A 24,571-nucleotide genomic window follows, 5' to 3' on the forward strand; every position below is an offset into this window, starting at 1 on the left:
AATAGTCACTTTGAATCTCTTAGCAATTACTCCAAACGAGCTCTGAGGTGAGATGAACATAAGCGTTCCTGTCAGACGTGGATGGACTCAGGTACCTCCAAGCCTACTGGCAAATTAATCCCCCAATTAGTGGCACGCCTGATGCGATGTGCTGTCTCAGTCGTTTATGCAGTTAAACGCATACGGAAATGGCAGCGAGACAGTTCACATGCTCAGCGTGTACGGCCCTAACACTTGTGTGCCATCTCACCTGCAGGCTTTAATTCTTAAAAGAGTGGGTCCTTACCAGGATCTCACCCTCTACATTTAATAAATCATCGTGATTCTCAAGGCTGTTCATCCTGGAGAAGAGAAGGGTCCAGAGAGACCTTCTAGCAGCCTTCCAGTACCTGAAAGGGGCCTACAGGAGAGATGGGGAGGGACTCTTTATCAGGGAGTGCAGCAACAGGACAAGGGGGAATGGTTTTAAACTGAAAGAGGGGAGATTTAGATTAGATATCAGGAAGAAATTCTTTCCTGTGAGGGTGTTGAGAGCCTGGCCCAGGTTGCCCAGAGAAGCTGTGGCTGCCCCATCCCTGGAGGGGTTCAAGGCCAGGCTGGATGGGGCTTGGAGCAACCTGGTCTGGTGGGAGGTGTCCCTGCCCAGGGCAGGGGGTTGGAACTCGATGATCTTTAAGGTCACATCCAACTCAAGCCATTCTATGATTATATAGGCTTATATTCATTATACTGAACCCCAGTGCTGAAGTTTGGAGCATTCTTGCTAGACTGCAGAGTGCGTGTGTAGACACACACACACACACGTGTGTGTATATATATATGTATATACATATATATATAAAAATATAAAAAACAATGAAAAGAGACGTAAGTACATCCAGGTGGCATTCCAGGTCTCCTAAGGCCTTGCCTCTTCAGTATCACCATTTGAATCTTTTCATTACCTGGAGAGGAATTTAAGATGACTACACACCTACATTAGGCACTTTAATGGGATTAATCTCTTACATTATTTTATAATTAAATCCATATACCTGTCTAATGATCTTGGACACGTATTCTAGTGATGAGTGCAAACAGGAAGGAAAGAAAATGTGGACATGGAATACATTATGGATGGAAAAACTACAAGCCTTTTTTTCTTATTTTTCATTCAGCCTTTTTTTTTTCTTGTGTTTTCACAAGCATTTCAGCAACACTGATTTATATTGATCTGGATCTTCTAGGTAAAAAATTACACCTAGTTAGAAACTACTTATATTTTTTTTCTCGGCCAATAAATTCTGATTTTAGTTGCATCAACATAAATTTCTAGTGTCAACTGATTACCCCAGATAAGAGAGGAAAAGAAAAAATAATCCAAAAAAGGTTCTGTATTAATGGCAAAACAGACAAACAACCTCCTGGGCCGCATTAGGCAGAGCGAGGTGATCCGTTACCCTTCTCCACAGTGGTGAGACACGTCTAGAGCACAGGGTCCAGTGCTGGTGGGCTCCCAGTACATGTACTGGGACTCTTCAGCCTGGAGAAGAGAAGGCTCAGGGGGATTTTAGTTGTGTGGCTAAATGGAGACAAGACAAAAGGCAACGGTCACAAACTGAATTCTAGGAAATTCCACTTGAGCATTAAAAAAAAACCCCAAAACCCCACCTTTCTCCTATGAGGGTGATCAAACAGTGGCAGAGATTCCCCAGGGAAGTTGTGGACACTCCATTTTTGGAGATACTCAAACCCCAGGTGGTTACCAGTCCTGGGTAACCCGCTGTAGTTTTGAGCAGGGAAGCTGGAGGTGCCTTCCAGCCTCAGCTATTCTGTATCCCATAGGAATGAATGGAATTAGCTTCTCCTTCACCACTCCTATCAAACAGATTTGTTGAAACTTCTTTCTTATTCCTATCACTATGAAAATCGTCATTTAAAGTTTTAAACCTGGTCTTTATCGGCAACAATAATTTACTGACAAAGATCATCCAAAACCACAATAGCTCTCAATCTAATTTTCTACACAACTTTTAGTGAGTTATGGATCAACATAAGGTTGAATTTTATTTTAAAATGCTTTTCTGGAGTGACTGGAGTTTCTCCAGGCTTACTGATGCTGGAAATGCTACCTTATCTCTAGCATTTTCTGGTGACAAATGGATCAAAACTGCCCTGGGGACAGTGTTTGACACAGAATACCGAGATATTGCACAAAAATATCGCACCAAGCCATCCGCCCCCAAAGATTGCAGATATAATTACTTTTTAGAGATAGTTTAAACTTTTTCTTTTCCGTATGTGACATCTCACCAAAAGCAAGTCATTAGGAGAAGTAGTATTCTCTTAAGATGCAATTTGCATGTTTTAGGTTTCTCTGCAACGCCTACGCAAATGATATTTAGCTACTAGTCTGCTATTGCTTCTGGGCTGATGCATATTCTGTCCTCATTTACAAACACTACCTAATGAGGCAAATATTACTTTTATATATTACATTGCAACTTTTATATCTCACCAAAATAAACAAGATTTTCTGACTGAATAGCAGAAGGAAAAAAACTCTTAATATGCCGCATTTCCTGAGCGTGGCAACTACGACAAACAACAAGTTCTCCAAATTATGGCTGGAAAGCCTGGATCTCAGCAGCAGATCTGGGAATGAACAGGTTGGGATGAGCATCAAGGCTTTCTCCCCAGTACCTCTGGTTACTCCAAACTGTTTCCTTACTTTCTCTGGTGATGAAGAAAGGAACAAGGCATTAGCAGAGTGGAGGTACCAGAGATGGACTGTTCCATCAACAGTGGAAGGAGGCAGGCAGGGCTAGGTCTTGGAAATTAAATTATGGCTGTTTCCTTTTTAAGTTTTCTACTGTCTCTGGTTTGTTTCTTGGGTAAACCGATGCTCATTAGTTGTTTCTGCATTTAGCCTCCAACAATTAGCAAAACTGAAAATACACATTTGATTCAATGTAATGAGAGTTCCAGTAGGGAAAATCCAGAAATTTCTGCGCTGAGGCAGATGTTTAGATGAGGTTTAGATGCAGCAGCGAATCAACTCATACAGAGCAAGGTACTATCTGCCCAGATACTAGAATCATCTTCACAGGGGGCATATAAGCAAACCTATTTATGAAGATACAATATCTGAAAAAAAAGGGTGTTTTATTATACAAGAGTCAAGCCATAAAGGAAAAGCGACCATCTTTGGTAGCACAGCAGAAAGATACCAGCAAATCTTCATCCTTTCCTGAAAACTTTCCACAGACTACGTACGCGCATTACTTTTAATGAACTGCGATGGCATATATTAATCAGAAAGTCTACACTAAAGCAGTAATTATTGCAAAGTTCTGCAATTATAAGGGGGTGTTTGAGTAGATGTACTTAGTACAGATTAATATTCTTTTAATTATATAACTTTCTGAGGTCTGAATAGAAATGAAGCTGCACAGTGGCGTGCTCTTTGAGTTGGCAGTGGTAGTGGTTCCTCAGTGGTAGGCACACATGACAAAGCTTCACCAGTCTCTCATCTTTTTTTCCCCCCTCTCTCCTATTCATTTATCATATGGTTACATAAAAACAGCAGGGAAATGAATTATGCATGTTTTTAGCACACTGAAAAAGTTAATGAAAAGTTAAATACAACTTACGTGTGTGATTGCACAAAGCACTTATTTGACCTTGCTAAGCTTTAAAAGGCATTCTAAGATTAGCCTAGCATGTATTTCAAGTGTACAAAAAAATACAAAATCGGTTCTTAAAATGCTAGTACAGACTGTTTCATGCCTAAATCCTCATTATGTTCAATGTATTTATAGGAAATGACTCAACTTTTAAGTGGGTAAAGACAAGTAAACCCTCCTTACTTGTGGAAAAGTGGTGCTCGTGTACTCAGATGGTTCCTCGTCAAGCTACAACCTTCAATAAATCATGTTTTGCATAGGAATGAACAAAGACTATGCAAATGCTTCCATGTACCAATTTTTGTCAAAGTGCTTGTGAAACATTGCAGCATTTTACAGTTGAGTAACAAAATGCACCGATCAACTTCCTCAGATGACAAAGGATAAAAATCTTCATTTTGGGAGAATAAGCGGAATTTACCTTAAGCTTCAAAAATTGTTATCAAAAGAATTGCTAAGAAAACCGATGATAGCAAAGAACATATTTAGGGAACAGAAAGAGGTGAGGAGGGGGAAAGAAAGACCCAGCCCTTCCAGTTTCAGGGTTTGCACACAAGCTGGAGAGCCCCAGAAAGCCCATGATGACACTTCTATCCCCCAGCTCACTTTCGCTTTTCCATTTGGTACACCTCATTTTAATAATAGGTCTTTATCCTCTTATTAGCCACAGGGGAAAGCAAATTACATGAAAATGAATGGAGATACCAAGGTTAGAACAAATCCCCGTACTTCCTGAAATGCACAAAAATAATTATGTTTTATTCTATGCTTTATTTCCTGTTCTCCGTAGCCACGGGCAACACCGCAGCTCAAGACCTTGTGTACCATCCCGTACCAATTCACCGCCCCTACAAGGAGAGACGATGGTAAGAGTTGCTTTGGTTTATCCATTTGAAGAGCTGACAAAAGTTCATATTTAGTTTGATATTTCTAAGAGGTTTCAAAGCCAGCAATGTAGATGTTGTATTTGAGATGTAAAAAAAGCGGCTTCATTAATTCAACTCTGCTCTGCTGACAATGCCTGGACTTAGTTTCACCCTCAGTTGTTAGAGGTGTATCAGGTCTAGGTTTCTTTACTAACAAGCTTTATCCAAGAATGGGAGGATAAAGGTTGTTACACTCCTGTGGCTTAAAATGGTGAATATAGATGAGCTGTGGGAAGTGATTTTTAATATCATTGTTATATTAGGAAAAATAATTATCCAACAGAAAACCATAAACAGCACTCAGACAGGTACACACGTATCAGCAACCCCAGTTCTCATCTCAAATCCTTACTAACTTGCTGTTGACCTTAAATCCCTAAAAGCTTTACTAATTAAACTTAGAAATATTTTTATTTTGGTGTAAATATTCACTTTCCTTGATTAAATCTGCATCCCCACCTGCACACCCTTTTTGTTTGCACTTGTATTGCATTGCATTATTATGGAACTCTTCATTTCCAAAGTATAAACTCCTGGTCAAGTTATATCTGTCTGACCAACAGCTATAAAAATTTATTCTCCCAAATGCACCCTTTTGTTTCATGTTCTCTATTTTTGCCTGAATTAATGTCTCACGTTGCAGCTTTTCTCTGGTTTTAGTATTAACTATTTAATCATGACATAAAGCCTATCTGAAAGCTGGATTTAGCATAAAAGAGGAGCATCTTACTGAAAGCAGACAGCAGTTCTTCCAGATGTACACGGGCTTTCTACTAAGCTCAAAAAAACCAAGTGCTGCTTTTAACTTTCTTTGGCAAACCACGAACAGACCAAGATTTGTCTGCTTCAGAAACTGCCTCTTCTTCCTCAGCGTAATACTGAGGAGTTGTGATCAAGAAGCTCTTCTATGTAACACCCCTTGACTTCCTTAAATGCGGTGGTTCAAACTGGCTGGTCTTCAGAGAACATTGGTACAGCTTTATTTTTTGAAAGACAAGAACTAGGATCTTTGTTTAAGAAGCAAAAGATGCTCGAGTTCTAGTTTGAAATGGTCTCTTACACTCCGTTCCCCTCTTAGCTTCACCATTACAGATCAGACCTTTAGCCATCAGCAGGGAGGTCCAAGTCTCCGTTGCAAGTTTTATAATGCTGAAATCAAAGCTAAATAAGAACAATTGCACCTTATGCAATAAAATTGTGCTCAGCTGACTGCTTCAGCTGTTACTGGCACTAACTGGTATCACCGCTTTCACACCGTGATTTCATTGTGTCCTAAATTCTGGCACTGGGGAGCAATTCCTTTCTGAAACAGCCAGTGTCAAATGGCCTTTCGTTGCTGAGATATGAGCTAAACATCCGCCTTTTATAAATGAAACTAACATGTTTACGTGAGCAGAGATAAGGTGCTGCTCTGAGAAAGGCTTTCTGGGCTGGGGCATGTGTTCAACGAGGCTGGAAAAATTCCCAAACAGTTCTGGGGTATCGTAATGAGAGACAGGAGCAGGCAGAAAATTCCATTTACCTACTTTACAGCTGTGCCCCTTGATTACAGCCCCAAAATGGGATTAATTTTCTTTCTTTTGGTAAGACAATTGTAAGACTATCATATTACCAACCTCCACATCCCTCAAGAAAGAGAAGCCCCACTGTAACTGTCTTTAACTGGTAATATCCAGTGTTATACAGGAAAATGTTGGGACCCCCATAACACAAACCTACTGGCTACAACTTTAAAATATTTTACTTACTCTTTTGAAGGGAATGTTACATTTTTTCAAAGTGATTCTTATTCTATGTAAAAATAACTTTAAATTGGCAATATTTCAGGCATATTAATACAATGGTGTATAAAACCAGTTTGATATTATTGACCTCTGTGAATTAATTTGGCCTCTTGCAAGTCTTAACACCCTAAAAGCATCTGCTTAGGGAGATGATCTCGCAACAAAGACTCCGCGTGCTCTGTGTTTCTGTTCCCTCCTCTTCTCTTTCTTTTCATTATTATCCAATTGCAAGAAAATCTTTCACTTGGTTCCAACTTCCTTCCTTTTCTCTTCTCTCCTCCTATTATGATGGAAACTATTTAAGAATTAACCTGCTGCTAGTGACTCCTTGGATTCAGGCTCTGGATGGCAGCCTGGGGAGGAGCCCAGCAGACAGAGGCCACACTTTGCTCCTGAGCTAAGTGGAAAGCGGGACAAGGCTCACGAGTTTCAAGTTAATACATTAACTTCTAAAAATGCAAACCTGCAAAATAATCAGCGTATTTCTTTGCCTTAAAAGAAATCACGGGTTTGGATATTTTTTCTCCCTCCTCAATGACTTCACTCTTCATGTCACCTATGCAGGATGCAATTAATGAGTAAAGTCACAGTTTCATTAAGCAACTCATGCGCATCACAAAAGCAGTCTCAAAGTAGGAATCAACTCAGGACAGACCGAGAGCCAAGTCTTCAAAGAGACCCTTAATGTTTAAAAATATAAATATACATTATTGAACTGTCAGCTGCAAAATGCCTTTCTGGAAAACAGCGAAGTAACACAACTACTGTTCTTAAGAAGTTCAAAGTGGGGCAGTGATGGGGAAAAAAAAGATGTTAAAAGCTGGACCTCCTGGCAGCAGGCACCGTGTTCGTGCCTTCCAGGGTCAGCACAGAGACGAGTCCTGCTTCAGAAACGCAGCTTTGAGGCCAAGAATCCTTTGAGTCCATACACAAGAAACGGGCCTGGAAGGGCAGGAATGAAAAAGCTCAGTGCAGGCAGCTGCCAAAACAAGCTCCCAGTCAAAGAGCAACGTTGCGATGGGCAACGTACCATCACACAGAAACAGGGAAAAGGGAAGCGACGCTTTGGGATCCTTCGTGTTGTGCAACTTCAGGTTAGTACATCCCCTAAGAAACCCTCCCTCACCATAGGCCTGTGCATCCCCTAAAAGACCAGCTGTAAACAGAATTTTACACAAGAATAGAGGTCAGTGCTAAATATTTTACAATTTCGTCCAACTCAATTTTGATAAGATTGCTGTCATTCTTCATTATAAGCCTTTTGTATTTTGTATTTGATGATACCATCACAAAAATGTCATTTTGACACAGACCATAAGGTCTACATTTGAGTACCTTTTTGTAGATTTTTCCATTTTGTTATTGATGGATGTTACAGGTTCTTTGTTATTTTCCTTGGGGGGAGGAAGACGTCTATTTGGATTATGTACAGCCTGAAATAGCCAGTGTTTTTTGGCTAATGTACAGAAGTGATAAAAATGAAAGCAGAGACTTAGAGGGCAGCGACCATTCTCAGCAGTGGAGTGGAAGAGATTCAAGGCCTTCTGTAAAACTGAGATTCAGGACTCTGTATTCTAAAATGCAGAAAGTCTAGCACTGGACATGGGTTAGGAAATAATACTCATCCAGCCATGTTATGATACCACCTGTGCCATCACCAGTGATTGTCGCATAATCACTGTGTAAGAGACATTAGACGGCTGCTTTATGACTTTTTTCTTTAGAGGTACACTCAATTTTTCCTTCATTCAATGTTAAAGTGGTGAAAATAGAAACTCCTGTGGCTGTGTACCAGTTAATCAACTTTGTTAGTTTTGAACTTTTTAAGTTTATGCCACTGAGAGGAGGGCAAAGCACCTGACAAAGACATTTTTAAAAAAGACAATAAAAACAAAGGAGGGGTGATAAAGGGGAAGCCAAGACACTTTGTGCTAATTAATTTGCAGAATTAGGATCAGCAATAAGCCCCTTCAAGTCCACAGGCCAACAGTATCATCAACTATAAGCTAAATGTTCCAGTTTGAGTTTGTCCTCTCTGTTGCCCTTTGGGGCAAGTAGCCATCACGCACAGAGATAAATATAATCTGTGGTGTTGGGTTTTTTTTAAATCCCCTTTCTGTGCCTTTAATACTTTCATTCCTCTGGCAGAGCTGATGGTTTAAGCAAGATGCTGGTTGTTTAACATCAGGTGAGTGACAGATTCTTGAAGGTATCTCAAGATACTCACCTGTGCAGCAGTTCTGCTTGCACACTTCTTTCTGATGACATTAGAATATAGTTAAATATAAAATCAAATAGAGCCCACTAAGATCATTCAAGGTGCCATAGAAGTGTTGAGACATCAGAATGATGGACACATTATTATAGATATCTAAATAGAAAACATCCCTTAGAAGCAATAAATAGTTCATCTTCTTTCCATGGTAATTTTCACAGATTAGCTAATGACAGGCTGAAATCTGTCAACAATTTTTGTGAATACTCATCTTTTCCCTTGGTAACAAATTTAAAAAATGGGTCAGAAAAGGCTTTGGGAGGTTTTTCACTCTATCCCCAGCTCCAGGAAGGAAATCTATCTATAGCTATCCAAGCTATTCCTTGGAAACCCTCTCATAACCGCTCCTGAAACCCGTCCTTGCTGAAAATCCTGTCCCCTTCCCAGGCCACCCATTCTCGGGGCAGATTATTCTTATAACCAGAAACCTTTCCCTCATGTGTGGCCTAAATTCCCATCCAATTTAACTGCAAGGCCTCTTGAAAAACTAGTGCATTACTATTCTCTTTGCAATTACTATTTATTTATTAGAAGACTTATCACATCTCACCCTCGGGCTTCTCTGCTGTAGACTAAACATGCCAATTCTTCCCGTCTTTCCCCACAGGTCATGTTTCCCAGACCTTATTCCTGCTTCTCCTCACTGGCTTCTCTCCAGACAGTCACCATCTTCCTCACAGCCTGCTTCCCAAAATTGGACCCAGTGCTGCAGCGGGAGCCTTATCAGCACTCGAGTGGAAAGATTACTTCATCATCTTGCAGATAGCCTTGTTTATACAGCCCAGAGCTTCCTTTTTTGGGGGACTTCTTTTGTTTGGCAGAACTCTGAAATTATTAGTTCTTGTTTAATTACTAATCCATTGCAACTCCCTTTCCTGTAAAGCTCTTGGTTTGTAAGTGCATAAGCCTGTTGTTTTGGGTTCAGTTGACACAGTAAGTAACGTTTCCTTTCCATCTTACAAACATTCACTCATCTTCAGGAATATTCAGCATCCTTCATCCTTGTTTAGACCATATCCTGTCCATAAGCAAGATTTGCAGTACAAGATCCCTAAATTAAGTTTGCCATGCTTGTCTTCTCCTCCTCCCACTTCCAATGCCTGGCCTATGACAGCCATAAGCCGTGGAAGTCCCAAAGATCCCATGATTTGGCATTTTCCAGCACTATTAATCACAGAACACATGCTCTATCTCTAAATTTTGAGAGTCTTCACCTTTACAAAATGTCTGACTTCTGACAAAGGAAATTTGTCCTTCAGGTACACTACAAATGATATTCCATGGAAGTACCTTACGCACAGCTGTCCTGCTGTCACACTCCATCAAACACAGCACACATTAAGTGCCAGGGTGCATTTAGCTTATTTGGGACATTTCAGCTGCGCTGTTTTGAACACTAAAGGGAACTGGAACAAATTGCAAAATTAGGATAATGTATACACAACTCCCTTATCTCTGACCCAACAAAATCTTAAAAAAAAAATTAAATATCTTTAGGGGCAATTTTATTCTAATTGCATATACAAGGAACTCTAGAAGTCTTCCGAGGAGCTTTGTGACCCCCTAATTAGAACTTTGCACAGACAGAGACTGGAAATTAACTGAAATGCCCAGACATACTGAAATAGGAACCTCCCCCCCCCCCAATTACATAAAAGCTATAATTATATTTGTTACATAAACATTTTAACTGGGGAAAACGTTAGATAATTGAAGACACACCCTCCCCCCAACCCCAGTTAACCACCACTCACAGCACAGCAAGAGTAAAATTAACCCAAACAGTCTTCATACTGGGAAGCTGCTTCCGTGCGTGGATGTCGCTGCGCTGCTCGCTCTTCCCTTCCAGCTTCGAAAGAAAGATGTTAAAGGAAATGATTTGAGACTATTTTGAGGCTCACCTTTTGTTAGGCAGTTGCATACATTATTATTATTTTTTTTTCAATCTGTTTAATCAGCGTCAAGAGTCTATCCCCCTAAGAAATCAGATAAAGAGCAAAAAAAATGACTTGACGTACTGAATAATTGCTTTGTGCTTAAGCAGTAATGACAAGGATACCTCAGCTCCACCTTTGAAAATCAGAGAGATTCAGAGTTGCAAGAGGGCCATACCGCTCATCAGCTGCTATTAACTTACAACAGGATGAGGAGAAACAGATTTTGTAATGATTTTTTTCTCTCCTTGAAACCCTTCTTCTCTCTGGATGGCAGTTACTTGCAGAAGGATACCAACAGTCACTACTTTTTTACTCCACGAAAACAAAACAGAAATGCAAGTTTTTGACTGTTGCACATTCAACTGAAAAGGGAAATAAAATTACTGTGGTATATAGCTACATCTTACAGATTGATTCCGAGGAAAGATGGGAACTGGACTGGCAGAGCAAACAGCCCCGTTGCTCTCCTGTGCGCACAGCTCTGCTGGTGTCTCACGTCTGAGCCTGACATGGGTGTCACAAATTCCTGCCTGGTAGAAATGGAACAGACAGCAAATCACTCTGAGCCCAAACCACCCCCTGTAGATCCCAGGGGGTGTTGTTTGAGACAGGAGGGGAAATCGGGTGTGGGGGGAGACAGCTCTGTGCGTGGGACAGGGGAGATGTCTCCTTTTCCTCTTTCTTAAGCCACAGCCCCATGATTTCTGGGTACAGCTGTAACAACAGCCCTGTTTTGTACCACAGCTCCCTGACAGCGAGAAGCTGGTGCAGCAGAGGGTCAGACTGCACCAGGATTCAAGGATACAAACTCCTACAGAGCACAGTAAATGGTGTAACGCAGTGCTCTGAGTGCTCAGATAGTGTTTTTCCTCTATGCAATAGTGGTCTGGGACCTAATTTGTATAACAAGCTATTTAAGAGGGAAGCTAATTGAAGTATATAAATCCTGAAGAATATCACGTCAAGCCAAGATACTATTATTAGCCCAACCTAGATGAGGTTATAGAAGTGCATTAAAAAACCTCAATAAAAAAATTAGTAGGAAACATTCCCCACTTCAAGATCCCACGAGACAAATTCTCTCAAGCAATAGTATTATCCAGAATAATAAAAAAAGAATACTAAAAATGGAAGGCAGAAAAAGCACCAAGTTCACTCAAGTGGGTCACAACTTGTTCCTAATGCTCACTGTCAGTATGTTATAGAGCTAAGAGATCACAGCCAACTAACAGAGTGGCAGCTGAAAGTAAAATTTAAACTGTAATTCTGCAACAAAATTAATTTTTTTGTTAATTACATGCTACTTATTGCAAAAGGTTGATGTAAAGTTAACTGACCCAGAAGCATTTTCAGCAGTGTCCTCTAATAAACTCTGGTCTTCTTCTTCCATTACCTGTCCTAAGGATATTGAACTGCCCCCTCTGCCAGCTTTTACCAATCCTGCCAAAGACAGGAGTGTTTATGGGCATTTCCATCCTTGTGATAGGATGGGATTGGAGAGCACAGATGCACACGGTCTCTGTTCCAGTCATCACAACCCATGAGGAATACGTGGTTGTGGACAGAAAACCACCATTGAGAAACTAAAGCAAAAAGGTAAAAAACAAACAAACAAACAAAAAACAGAGAAAGGAAAAGGAAAAAAGGAAGAATGAGAAGTGTGTGCAATGAAGAAAGGAGAAAGAGGTGAAGTGGGGCAAGGGAAGCACCAACAAGCACCACACACTATTTCTGACCCTGGAAATTAAGTCCATAACCCTGGAAAGAAACAGGTTAAGTGTAACTTTGTGCCCATAGAACACCCATTTCACTTTAAAGAATCAATACCTTAGGAAAAAAGCACAATCAAGCTACATGAAGAAACAACAGCTTTAACTTAGTTGTTTACACTTGCACGCCCTGTAGAGCACATCTACTTTGAAGAGTTCCCCCTCTAATTTTTAAGCTCAAGCCTCATTTGGAAAAGCAAAAACAGATCTTACTGAAGGATTTCTTGGGTCAACTTCCCTAAAGCCAGATTTAGGGCGACCTGAACATACGCCTTAACAAGGAAGAGAGTTTTGTATTTCTTTGAGAGATAATTCTTTGTGCCACGCTGCCACTCCACCCTACAGAGTACATCTACTTGAAGAGTTCCCCCTCTAATTTTTAAGCTCAAGCCTCATTTGGAAAAGCAAAAACAGATCTTACTGAAGGATTTCTTGGGTCAACTTCCCTAAAGCCAGATTTAGGGCGACCTGAACATACGCCTTAACAAGGAAGAGAGTTTTGTATTTCTTTGAGAGATAATTCTTTGTGCCACGCTGCCACTCAGGACGAGACTGTTACATTCCCTGTTCCACACTGAGTATTTCCTACGCTGTTCAAGATGTGGTACCTTCCAGCTCCAGCAATATGAATATATATCTGTGCTTTACCAAGGTGAGAGAAATGCAGCTCAATTACATTAGGACAGATGTAGGAGACATCTGTATTTATTCAGCCTCAGGTAGGCAGCATCCCCCGGATAAGGCAGTGTCTGAATGCAAGTGTTACACTCCAGGTGCACTCTGTACCTCTGCTGTGGAGACTCTGTAAAAGCAGTTCATTATTCCAGTGTCTTTTTGGCGATATTTTGTCTCATTTTTTTTTGTGGTAGGACTAGAAATGCACAGGAAAGCATTCTTCCAGCCTCCTGGAACCTGAAGTTGTGGTGAAACAGGATTAAAAAAAGCCCAACCCTACGCTTCACGTCTTGTTTGTAGCCTGTCATCATCTCCTTTTCTTGAAATAATGGTTTGCCTCCCTCTGGCTTTTGGGTTGCTCTTCAGAATACGGTATAAACTCTTATTATTCCATACCCACTCTCTGAGAAGCAGGTAACGGGTAGTTATGCCCATACACCAACCTTCACACAGCCTCGTGCACAAACGAACCAGACTAATTTCAGGTCCACAAAAATAAAATGCTGTCTTTGCCTTAAAGCCTCTTGCCTTTCCACAGGTCTTGAAGAACTAAGGGACACAAACAGAATTATCAGCAATATTTTTCCTTCACACCCCTTTCCTGTGAGTAAACAATGCAAATCCTTCACCTCCAACTGTAAGTTTTACCTCCGACTGTGAGCATCAGCCAGTGCTGTTCTGCAGAACAGCTTCCCAGAGAAAGCTCAGGTATAAAGTCTACCTCCAACTGTAAGTTTTATCAGAGCATCAGCCAGTGCTGTTCTCCAGAAGAGCTTCCCAGAGAAAGCTCAGGTATAAAGTCAAAGGAAAGGCCAGTTTCCATTTTCAGGATAAAACAGTCACTTACTTAAAGACAATCCAGGAAACCTGATTCAGCTATACCTCATGTAAAGTACGAGGTTATTGGACTAAGTGCACAAGAAGTATTTCTTCACTTAAGGGCAGGTGATTTTTTACATTGAACAGCTGTAAATATATTTGAGAAAAAAAAAGGTTCTGTTGAAGATTATCTTTTTCCGTTTGTAACTCAGAGTAAACTCATAAATCTTGGCTGGGCTTTTAATTCACTGCAAAGCACACACATGTACGTATGTGTACACATACATAACATCTAATCCAGTCTTTACACTGAACTTGGCCAGCCAATACCCTTCGAAATAAAAAATACACATACACAAAATGCTAAGCTATACCTCATGTAAAGTACGAGGTTATTGGACCAAGTTCACAAGAAGTATTTCTTCTCTTAAGGGCAGGTGATTTTTTACATTAAACAGCTGTAAATATATTTGAGAAAGAAAAAAAGGTTCTGTTGAAGATTATCTTTTTCCGTTTGTAACTCAGAGTAAACTCATAAATCTTGGCTGGGCTTTTAATTCACTGCAAAGCACACACATGTACGTATGTGTACACATACATAACATCTAATCCAGTCTTTACACTGAACTTGGCCAGCCAATACCCTTCGAAATAAAAAATACACATACACAAAATGCTAAATCCCAAATAACTCTTTAAAAATGCAAGTAACATTGTCCCCTTAGATTGTCTCATTGAGAATGAGGTTAGACTGCAATCATTCACCATCTTCATTTATTCTCCATAAATAATAAAGCAAAGTTATTCAACTTAGGAAGAGCAGTCTCACCCTCGCAGAAGACATAACCTGGACATTTTTAATGTCACCAAAAAAAAAGCCAACCAACCAATGCAAATTTTATTTCCATGTCAGTACACCAATAAAAAGCTTAGCAAGCTGACTTACAGGGAAAGGTAGAGGGCAATGTCCAACACTGACTAAACTGAACGGGCCAGTGATTCAGTAGGTTCAGGCACTGACATTTTTAATACTGATAAAAATATTTTTATGTAAGCTGAATGCCAGAGACCTGATGTACTTCAAAGGAGCACTTACAATTTTGGTATTGGCCCACTAGAGCACAGCAGTTACACAGAACATTTATTTATAGCTATTCCCACTAACATCGTGTTACCAAAAAAAAAAAGCTTTGGTTTATGTTCATAGTGTAAAGATGAAAAACATAAGAGCAATGGAAAAACACACTAAGCAAGACTTTGTTATCCTTACAACACGTAGCTCTCTTCATACTCTTGTTCGCAGCAGACGTCACCTTGTTCTCAGGAAGCCTGGGAGCACAGGCAGCTGCCACACGTCTGCCTCCTCACGGTCCCTTTGCTGCACAATAGCAGATCCCAACACTGATTAACACTATGGAAATGCAGCGAAACTTCACTCTGCTTAAGTTTCTAGTTTAAGGAGACTAGGCAAAAACCATCCTCAAAGGGAAAAATGGTTGCCTGATATTTCATTTGTCCACAGATACGCAAGTGAACACAAAATGTTTGGTGTTAACATTATATTGACTGTCATAAAAACATAAAACCCAACACTATTTTCCATCTAAAACTCATTTTAAATCTGGAACCAAAGTGAACAACCCTCCCCCCAAAACCCCTAACCAAACAAAACCCCCCAACCTGTAACAGTCTCTGCCATTCCGTACGGACGTTGTCAGATTTCCAGTTTCTCTAGGATTTCCTCATCTCTACGATGTGCTAAGCGTCATGTTCTTCAGAAAACACAAGGAAGCAAAGCAGTCTGAACTCAGGGAAACAAGAGTTTGGAGACGAAGCAAATTTATTGTTCCAAATGTTGTAATTAGGGAGTATTTTAAATCAACAGCCACACACCTTATGAAAATCCAGCTAGTATGACCAAACAAATCCAGGCAATCCTTAAATAAGTGCCAAAGCTATTGTAACACGGTACGTGTCTCACAGAGCCTCGTAGGAAACCCACGGATTAGAAAAGCGAGGACGCCCTCTGCATCAAGGACAGGCAGAGAACAGCATCACTGAGGTACTAGTTCCATTTCTTTCAGGCAAATTTCTGCATAGATATCTAAGGTTAAGGAGTTCCCACATTTCTCTGAACAGCTTTTATCAGAAGATAACAGAATGAAAATACATTGTATTTGAACCAAAGAGCAGCATATTAGACATGCACTGGTAGAAAACATCCTGTGTGCAATCTGAGCTGTTAGAAAGTACCATACACAGCTTTGGATGTTCATCTAAAAGCATACTGAATTTGACTTCATTTTTTGTAGAGAAGAGTCTACGTGGTCGTATTCATAAAACTGGAATTCTCAACATTCGGCTGTGGTGGGTATAACACGGACATAGACTGTCTTCGTGTTCAGGTTCTTCATGGAGATGTCCTTTGTGATCTCTGAAGCAAGAAAACAAGAGAGAAACAGGACACAGTTAGTGCTCTTGCTTACAGGTAAAATTATGAATGCTTGTTTTTCTTTATTCACAGTTCTGCTGGTTGTATCCAAATGGGACTAGGACAGAATCTGCTCAGCTCAGTAACATGGGCTGTGTTAGAGGATGGGCAACCACACCTCAGGATTGCCACCACAGGAGCTGGAGATGCTGTTCCAGGTTACAAAATTAGAACTTTTTGAAAGCCTGTGTCAGCCCCCAGCTCCCAGCTCCACATCCACATGGAATAACATCTAGTACAGAACATTATTTCATAATGCAATAATATGGAGTCAATATTAACAATACAAGAAGAATTTCATACCATACCAGATCAATTCCTTAAGAATTTTCATAGCTATATGTATATAATTTGAAACAGTAATAGGGTAAAGTCTCGCCAACAAACCTCTTTTAAGAGCATAATGTATTTCCAACAGGCTGATTAATGGTTTATAATTATTTACGAAACACATAACACAATAACTGCGCTTTGTGGCTTCAGAAAAAGTCACCTGCAAAGTTGCTAAGAAGTGGAAATCTCTTTCCCTGCTCCTGCCACCTTTCAGAGCACTTTTCTCAGGAAGCAAGATGTTCTCCAGCTCACCGCTTCCCAGCACAAGGCAGCCCCACCATTTGTTATACTGGGAGGCAGAGCTTTGGAACAAAATTCATCTGAATAACAAATATACTGGAGGTCTCTCCACTAAGAAACTTCAAAGAAGCAGTAACCACAAATAGATGCATGGAAACCAAAGCAGAAGCGTACCGGGGGTTACGGTGTTACTCTGCACACCAGAATCCCTACAGACAACTCCTGCAAATAAAGGATAATTTTAAATTTTGGCACCAGCGTTAGCACAAATGACAGATTAATAACATTCCCAAGGGCTGGGTGTTTTTTCAGTAGAAACAGTTTTGTGGTGTCCTGCAGTGTATCCCGGCCCTGACGGCTGCTCTACCGTGGGCTCTCCTCCAGCCCAGAGACCGAGGCACCGCGTGGGTGGAGGGGGCCGGGGCTGAAGCTCATCCGTGGAGAGCACAGAAAAGCAGTTTAAGTTTTCAGTAACACGATGTCCAAGTGAAAACTGATTCTAGAAATGGCAACGAGTTTTGTTTCCATGTAAGATTATGCACAAGCCTGACATTAAGGCCCCCATCGTTCTTTGAAAAATATTTTTAGACTGAGCAGATACAGTCTGCATCGAAGTTTAAAAGCCATCTATTAATTAAAGAATTAAGAAGCACTTATGGAATATGATGGTACTGGTTTTAAGGAGTTCTCTTCCAGTGTAGTGCCCTGCTTTACGCAGCTGAATGCCCATCTACAGAGCTAAGAGAGTGGAGGTATAATCCAATTCAGCAATTAGGGCTTTATTCCCTCATTAACCTTCCTTCCCTCCCCAAGAAAATGTTACATCAGTACATAAAAAAGTTCTTTTGGTCTGCAGAAGCAGCTGAACAAATTATGAACTTAGTCTCAAAGTCTTTTTTATTTTTAAAATCCTGAAGAATTAGGAACTACATGAAGCTACTATTTTCAACACTATTTAAGAGAATAATTACTATCAGAATTGGAAACCTGGTTTAGCAGGAAAATGTAGGGACACCCCCCTTTCTGTGCCAACTCCTCCAAAGGAAGGCTTTGACCACAGCACAATAAAAAGTATTGCCTGCATCCTGAAGGTGGCTCTGAATCAGGTACCTGTAACACGGTTCATGAAGGAGCCACACTCACCCCTTTGGCATTTATTTATAGAGTGTTTTTCCAATATTCCAAAGGGGAGTGAAACACCCATTTGTTTCTGAAAAGCTGGAAGCCTTTGCGCCATAGAGAGCAGGTGCCCAACTGCCTGCACCTGACATTTGTAAAAATAATACTTTCAACACTGATAACTCATTTTCCTCCAAGGGATTTTTTTTTTTTCTTTTCTTTCTATAAAAACAGGCATCACACTTCTAATTCATGGCTTATTTTCAAACTTTTCAAATGCTTAACAGCAAATAACTTGATTTTTAGAATAGACCATAACAAAAGAAACTTCAAGAAAAGAGACTGAACTTCTTGTTTTGAATGAAAGACCTTGAAATATATTGGTAAAAAGATAAGGAGATTATGAAGTTGAAACAATATATTCATTGAACTATGTTGCATTTATGCAACATAAACATTCATTGAACTAATGTTTTCCAGAGGCTTCAAAATCCTTGTTTTATATGCAGCACTTATTTATCATATAAAGAGATCTACAGATAAAGTATGACCATTCCAGTGTTTATACCATTAAAATATGTTGTTAAAAGAGCTGCATGGTGAGAATTAAATCTGGGACTGCAGAAGCACAGCTATATGGGCATAAACATTTATTAGCTACACAAATAAACCTCCAGGACCAAGTTCTCTACGTTCTGAGCCTAAAAAAGACCAACCCAGTTGTTTTAGCCTTTGAAGACTTATCAAATCTGATCTGTCACATCATTGCAAATTGTCACTTTATACACTTTATTTAAAGTTTAAATAGTTCCGGAGAATTCACCCTACAAATATGTTATAGCAATTTCCCTTTTAGGTAAAGGCATTCTAAAAATCTGTACTTCAATTGAGACTTCAAGGCTGTAAATTTTCCTCTTTTGTCAGTCACTTCCCTCTTTCAAAGCTCTGAAGTTTTCCCCAAGAGCTATTTTAGTATCTCAACCAAGTCCCACGCTGCTGGGAACCCCTGCTGCCCCGCAGCAACGAAAGACACCGAAAAAGAAATAGGTATGACATCAGCTGCTCCTGAACAGCTCCATTCCTCCTCTGCAAGGTTTTGCACAAATACATGTTTTGTTTATGCACACGAAGTGTGGTTGATACACTCGGCTCTTACACCTTGGGCCGTTTCTAAACACTGCAGTCTCCAGCTCTCTGTGTTTGTTAACACCATTCAGCACGTTATTTTTAGCACTAGCTTAAACTATCCCTCGAAAGTCTCAACATTTGAGATCCATTTTACTTACAGAAATGACTCTTGAATAAACAGGGTTCAGGTCACATGAAATTAAAAAAAACAACCCCACAAAACAACCAAAAATCCACAACAGAAGAAGTCAGAGCGTATTTGCTCTGGCTCTGATCTGTCCCACTTGAATCCCTTGAGCCCAGGTGGAGCCAAGTGACCTCAGTTTTCGGCAGCTACACTAGAGAGTGACACTCCTTCCCTGGTCAGCTCCCAAGGGAATCCATCCCAGCCTAGGATTCCATAACTAGGATAAACGAGACATCTAACTTCTGGACAGGTAACCCAACGTGTGACAAATCAAGGTGAAGTGTTATGTATCCCTCCCAAACAGCTTGTAAATCATGTCACTGTGAGAAACTGGAGACAGAATTCTCTGCATCATTTCCTTTGAAGAGCTGAATCTCCCTGAACACACAGAAATACCTGTGGTTTGTTTTTTTTACCATGTAGTTTCCAATCCATTCTTCCTGTCAAAGTCCCAAATCTTTCTCGGATCCAACTTCTTAGCACTACAGGTGGTTACAATCTTTACTCTTATCTTTCTCATGAATCAGAGATTTTTGTTTTTAAGCTTCACCATCTGTCTGTGGCTCTGGAAGATCCTTTAACGTTTCAGATCCGTGACTGTGTGATAAAGCTTCCTACTCGCCAGGTATCTGAATGAGCTGCAGCTGCCGCACCCTGCCCAGCCTGACCTACTCACACAGAAATAAAATAGATCCCATACTCTTTTCCACCCACTCCCACTCTCCAAAAGGAAGGAAAAAAAATAATTATCTGTAACAATATGAATCTTACAGGGACAATTTGAACAGGTTCTTAAAATAGTTACGCTTTAGACTCGCTCTCTTCTAGGAGGAGATTCACTCCCTGCTCAGTCCCAGCATCACATCGCTGACCGACCTTTCCATTTCAAAAGGAAGAAACTTTTACAGAACTTGCCGTGGCCATTTCTTGAAGGGAATACATTACAGCTTTGAATTTCTAAATGTGTGTGCTTAAAGGATTTTAGTAAATAAATATTGAATTACTGGGCAAAATTAGAAAGCAATATGTAAATTTGATCTCAGGCTACACTAACTGCTCCTCAACAAAAACTTCCAAGTATCCTTGGACCAGCAAACCAAAAGTTTGTGCTTACCCTGAGTTTGTGCTTCATCCAGGAACAATTTTAGCCTCCTGCTTCTGAGCCCAAAAACTTTTGCTGTTTCATGTAGAAGACCCTGGAATGTTAATCCGTTCTGACCAACAGGGTTTTCCATTAGGAGAGTTCCCACTGTTCCTTTCTGACATTCTGAACAAGACAAACAGTTGGTGAGGAATTACATTATTTCATTTATCTTGGTAAACTGAAATTTAGGATTTCTTCTTCCATTTCATTTCTATTATTTCATAGTGCTGAGAAATTACCAATACCAACCTATTTACAGACATTCAGTAAATAAGGTCATGAATTATAGAATCAGAAGTAGAAGCGATTACACAGACAAAAGACAACTTTGCAGAATTTTTTACATGAGTCAACAGGATAACCTAGAGACTGGGAAACACAAAATATTTCAACAGGACACACAAACCACTACAAACCACAGAAGCTCACAAAGCACCTTTTGATTATCTGAATTCCCAGTTAAAAACACATAGTTGGCCCAAGTAAGTTCCCAGTAGTGCCAGTAAGATTCCACATGGAGAATCCAGAAAGGATTTGTACCAGGGCAGAGATTAAAAGCAAGCGAGTAACGGCAACGGTCCCAACGTGAGGGTTCAGAGGAGAAGCTACAAGATTAGTGGCTGAGAAAGAGAATTGCATACACCTATCTATGCTCCAGATCAGGTTAATAACACAATCCATTTGGCTTTTCAATAGCACTGAGAAATGTTTCACAGGCTGTTCACAATGTCCTGGTAAAGAGCTGGGTCCTCCTTTGCTTCTGGTCAGTTTGAGCCTCAGCCTTTTGAAACAAGCTGCTGAGGTGAGCTGATGGTCAGAGAGAGGAGAACAATGCCCAAGGGCTCATGTTTAAATGCTGGCCCTTATCTCAAACCAGCTCTCCTGGGGAGGGAGAAAAGCTAAATATAAACATTGTATTTATTAGAAAGCAAATACTAGGGGGGGAAAAAAAAAACCAACAGAATCTCCATCTCCATCTTCATCAGTAAGTGATGTGTTTTGTGCCCAAAACTTACAGCACAAAGAGCTCTGGCTGTAAATGAGGAGAGCTGAGTATCCTACGTACCCTGTGGTTTTGCATTCATGAGCTGCAAGTTGATATACTGGCAGAGCAGCGCGTCGGGGGAGCTGAGCAGCGCAGGTGCTGACCCCGTTGTCACATGTAGAGTCTTTCCGCTGAGACTGAGCAAGTCGGTTTTGTTTATCAGCTCTGGAAAAGAAAATGAGACCGGTCAGGCCATTACAGGGTCCAGTTCTCACTCCATTAGCTGACAATGAGGCTTTCTAACTACTGGTTCCACTGCGGAAGAGTTTCCCTCTTCCCAATCCCTTCCCTCGAGAAAGAGCATTTCCTCTCTTTTGAAAAATCAAATTTGTGCGAAAATACTTTGTTTTTTTAACACGGAGTACTTCGTCTGCTGTGGAAATTAGCTCCTACGTGCCATTTCTTACACACATAAATACAGGATGCGATTACCTATGCAATAAAAATAGTTAAATAACTTAAAACAAGCAAGAACTTATTCCCTTAAGCCAACCATTTCCACCTCATGAAATTAAGACCAACAATCTTTGCCTCCACCCCAACTTCCCCACCTGAAGCAGCACTGGCTGTGTGACTGTGCAACATCAGGACATTGCCCTCATTAAACTCCAGAGGAGAATAAATGTAAAATCAGTAGCTGTTAGTTCCTGAATAATGCCCTCTGCATTAATATTTGCGTTTAATTTTTTAAATTTAATATTTAATGACAAGAATAGCTGCTGATTCAGCAGGTGGCTCCGGCCATGCGTATTTGGAAAACGGTGGAAGACCAGACCCACATCTCAAAGGATTGTAGAAGTATTACCAGCACCCTAAAAGTACTCAGATGAGAAGCTAACGAGGTTTCTGTAATAGAAATGAAATATGTAGGGCCCCTTTCTGTACTACTTCCATGAGCAGCTGCCTGCTTATCACAGAGGTAAAAAAAGCTGCCGATAGCCACAACATTAAAGGTACAGAGAAATAACATCACTCTCCACGACAAAGCTTTTGCAGCTACAGAAGAACTCCAAAGACCAAATCCAGGAAGAATTAACAAATGTAATTTCTTGTAAGAATTGTGCATTGCCTGTGCCTATGGAACAGGCACATCTGTCATCTTTTTTCAACAGGTTTTTCATTCCGTGTCAGCCCTACTTGCGTGTCACGGAGCCTCAGCTTTACAAAGCTTATTCTCCACCAGTTCATCTGAACCAGTTTTGAAGAGGCAGCAGTAGCACTCCCTTTTTCCAGGGATGTTTATAAACTTAAAAATGAAACACACATCCCTCGCAAAAAAAACCCCCACACCACTCCACAAAAACACCCAAACAACAAAAACAATCACAACAAAGCCCCAAAAAGCCCAAACCCCCTGCTAAGGTGAAAAGTAATCACAGGCTACAAGCTCTCCAGATTTTGTCAGCTGCCACAGAACACGTAAGGGTGATGCACTGTGGAAGACATATGAGACTGGAAGGAAGGACAAAACCCTCAGATGCATCTAAGATTCTAAAATGCTACTTGAAAGAAAAAGGCAAAGCTTCATTGCTGCTTCTGAAATCCATTTTTCAAGGATGAAGCATTTATGATGAGAGTGGCCCATCCTCCAGCTCCCCAAACCCTTCCTTGGTACGTCTGAGGTGCAGGCAACGCACGAGCACAGGAGGGGGCTTTGCGTTTGGTTTTACTTACAGGAAAGCATGAAAAAAAATCACTAAATTACCAAGTGGAGAGGAATTAACAAGATTTCATCACACGGGAAGGGAGCCAGCAGCAGGTTTTTCCTAGCGTGACCCTAAAGCAGCTTTGCTCCCACCTCCATACGCCTCATGGGCAGGGCCAGCACCAGCGAGCAGGGGCTTCACAGGGCTAGAAACCCACAGCTCAGGGAACATGCAGCCATTTCATATAGCCCTCTAATAAGAGCAAGAGAAAGAAAAAAGTGGATCCTTTTTTTTTCATATATAATAATACACTCAAAAACAAGCAGATATTGCAAGTGCTCATCAATATTAAAATCACTTTTAAAGTCAGTTCTCCCTGCAGCCGAGATTGAAGTGGTAACGCTCTCCTAAGGTGCCTTACAGCCTCATGGCCTTTTAAAAATTTAAGATTAAAAAAAAAATAAAATCTTTTTGTACTCCTCTTCAGAAAACAGTGCTGAGAATAGAATTTAAAAAAAATAATAAATAGCCAGCTGAAAATCATGAAGATGAAATAAAACAAGGACTAAGAAGTTTGTAGGGTGATTTTTGCCTCACCTTCCTTCCCTCCTGCTCTTCTCAATCCTATATGATTTACAGCTTCATTTATTCCCATAAAGATAAATTAATTGCATTTTTTTTTACATAGGTCTTTTTCAGTATGGGCTACTTCCATGGAAGTTAAAGAGAACGCCCAATAGAAAGTTTACAAAGTTTTCAGCTCAAATTGCATTTTTTTGTACATAGGTCTTTTTCAGTACGGGCTACTTCCATGGAAGCCAAGTGGAAGTCAAAGAGAACGCCCAATAGAAAGTTTACAAAGTTTTCAGCTTTTCAGCAATCTAGAGCAAAAAAGAATAGTCACAGACAACTGGTTTTATTATCTGACCTGAGCTCAGCCTCTTTCCTTTCAATGATTAATATTTTTTTTTAATGTGAAAAGAGACAAATTCTATTCTCAGTTTCTGAAGGTCAGTACAAATCCCAGAGCTTTGCTCAGTTCTCTTGCAGTTACTGAAAATACACGGATACACTGTTGGGGAGGAAACGTTTATCCCATTATTTCAACGTTGCACTGGGAAGCTGGGCCGTGACATATTTTAGCCTCCCTTAAATACAAGAACTGCCTGATTTTGTGCCATTACACAACCCCAAGTAAATCTTCATTACAATTAGAAAACAAGATAATAAATTACCGCAAGTAAAGTGGACAGCCCTAAAAACCACAGGAAGGAAAATAAGGAGCCAGAAATATGGTTTTACTGGGTCACAATTTTATTAACACCCCCGGGAACGATTCAGCAACAATTCCCCCGGAGTGCAAGACCTTTCTCTGCAGCTCAGACCAA

At 40.4% G+C, this 24,571-nt stretch overlaps 1 protein-coding gene across 3 annotated transcripts in view; it reads right to left on the reverse strand.

Annotated features, from left to right (window-relative positions):
- Window positions 1-15,672: 15,672 nt before the first annotated feature.
- IARS (isoleucyl-tRNA synthetase) overlaps window positions 15,673-24,571 on the reverse strand; it is a 155,915-nt gene continuing 147,016 nt past the window's right edge. For all 3 annotated transcript variants that reach the window (XM_014958674.1, XM_014958672.1, XM_014958673.1), the window contains 3 exons: window positions 21,559-21,702; window positions 20,463-20,615; window positions 15,673-16,284 (listed from right to left, as the gene is read on the reverse strand). In XM_014958674.1, the coding sequence (XP_014814160.1) occupies window positions 16,202-16,284; window positions 20,463-20,615; window positions 21,559-21,702 (380 nt within the window). In that variant the 3' untranslated portion in view covers window positions 15,673-16,201. The remainder of the gene's footprint in view (window positions 16,285-20,462; window positions 20,616-21,558; window positions 21,703-24,571) is intronic.

The sequence above is a fragment of the Calidris pugnax genome, unplaced genomic scaffold, assembly GCF_001431845.1.
Source record: "Calidris pugnax isolate Ruff unplaced genomic scaffold, ASM143184v1 scaffold376, whole genome shotgun sequence".
Lineage (NCBI taxonomy): Eukaryota > Metazoa > Chordata > Aves > Charadriiformes > Scolopacidae > Calidris > Calidris pugnax.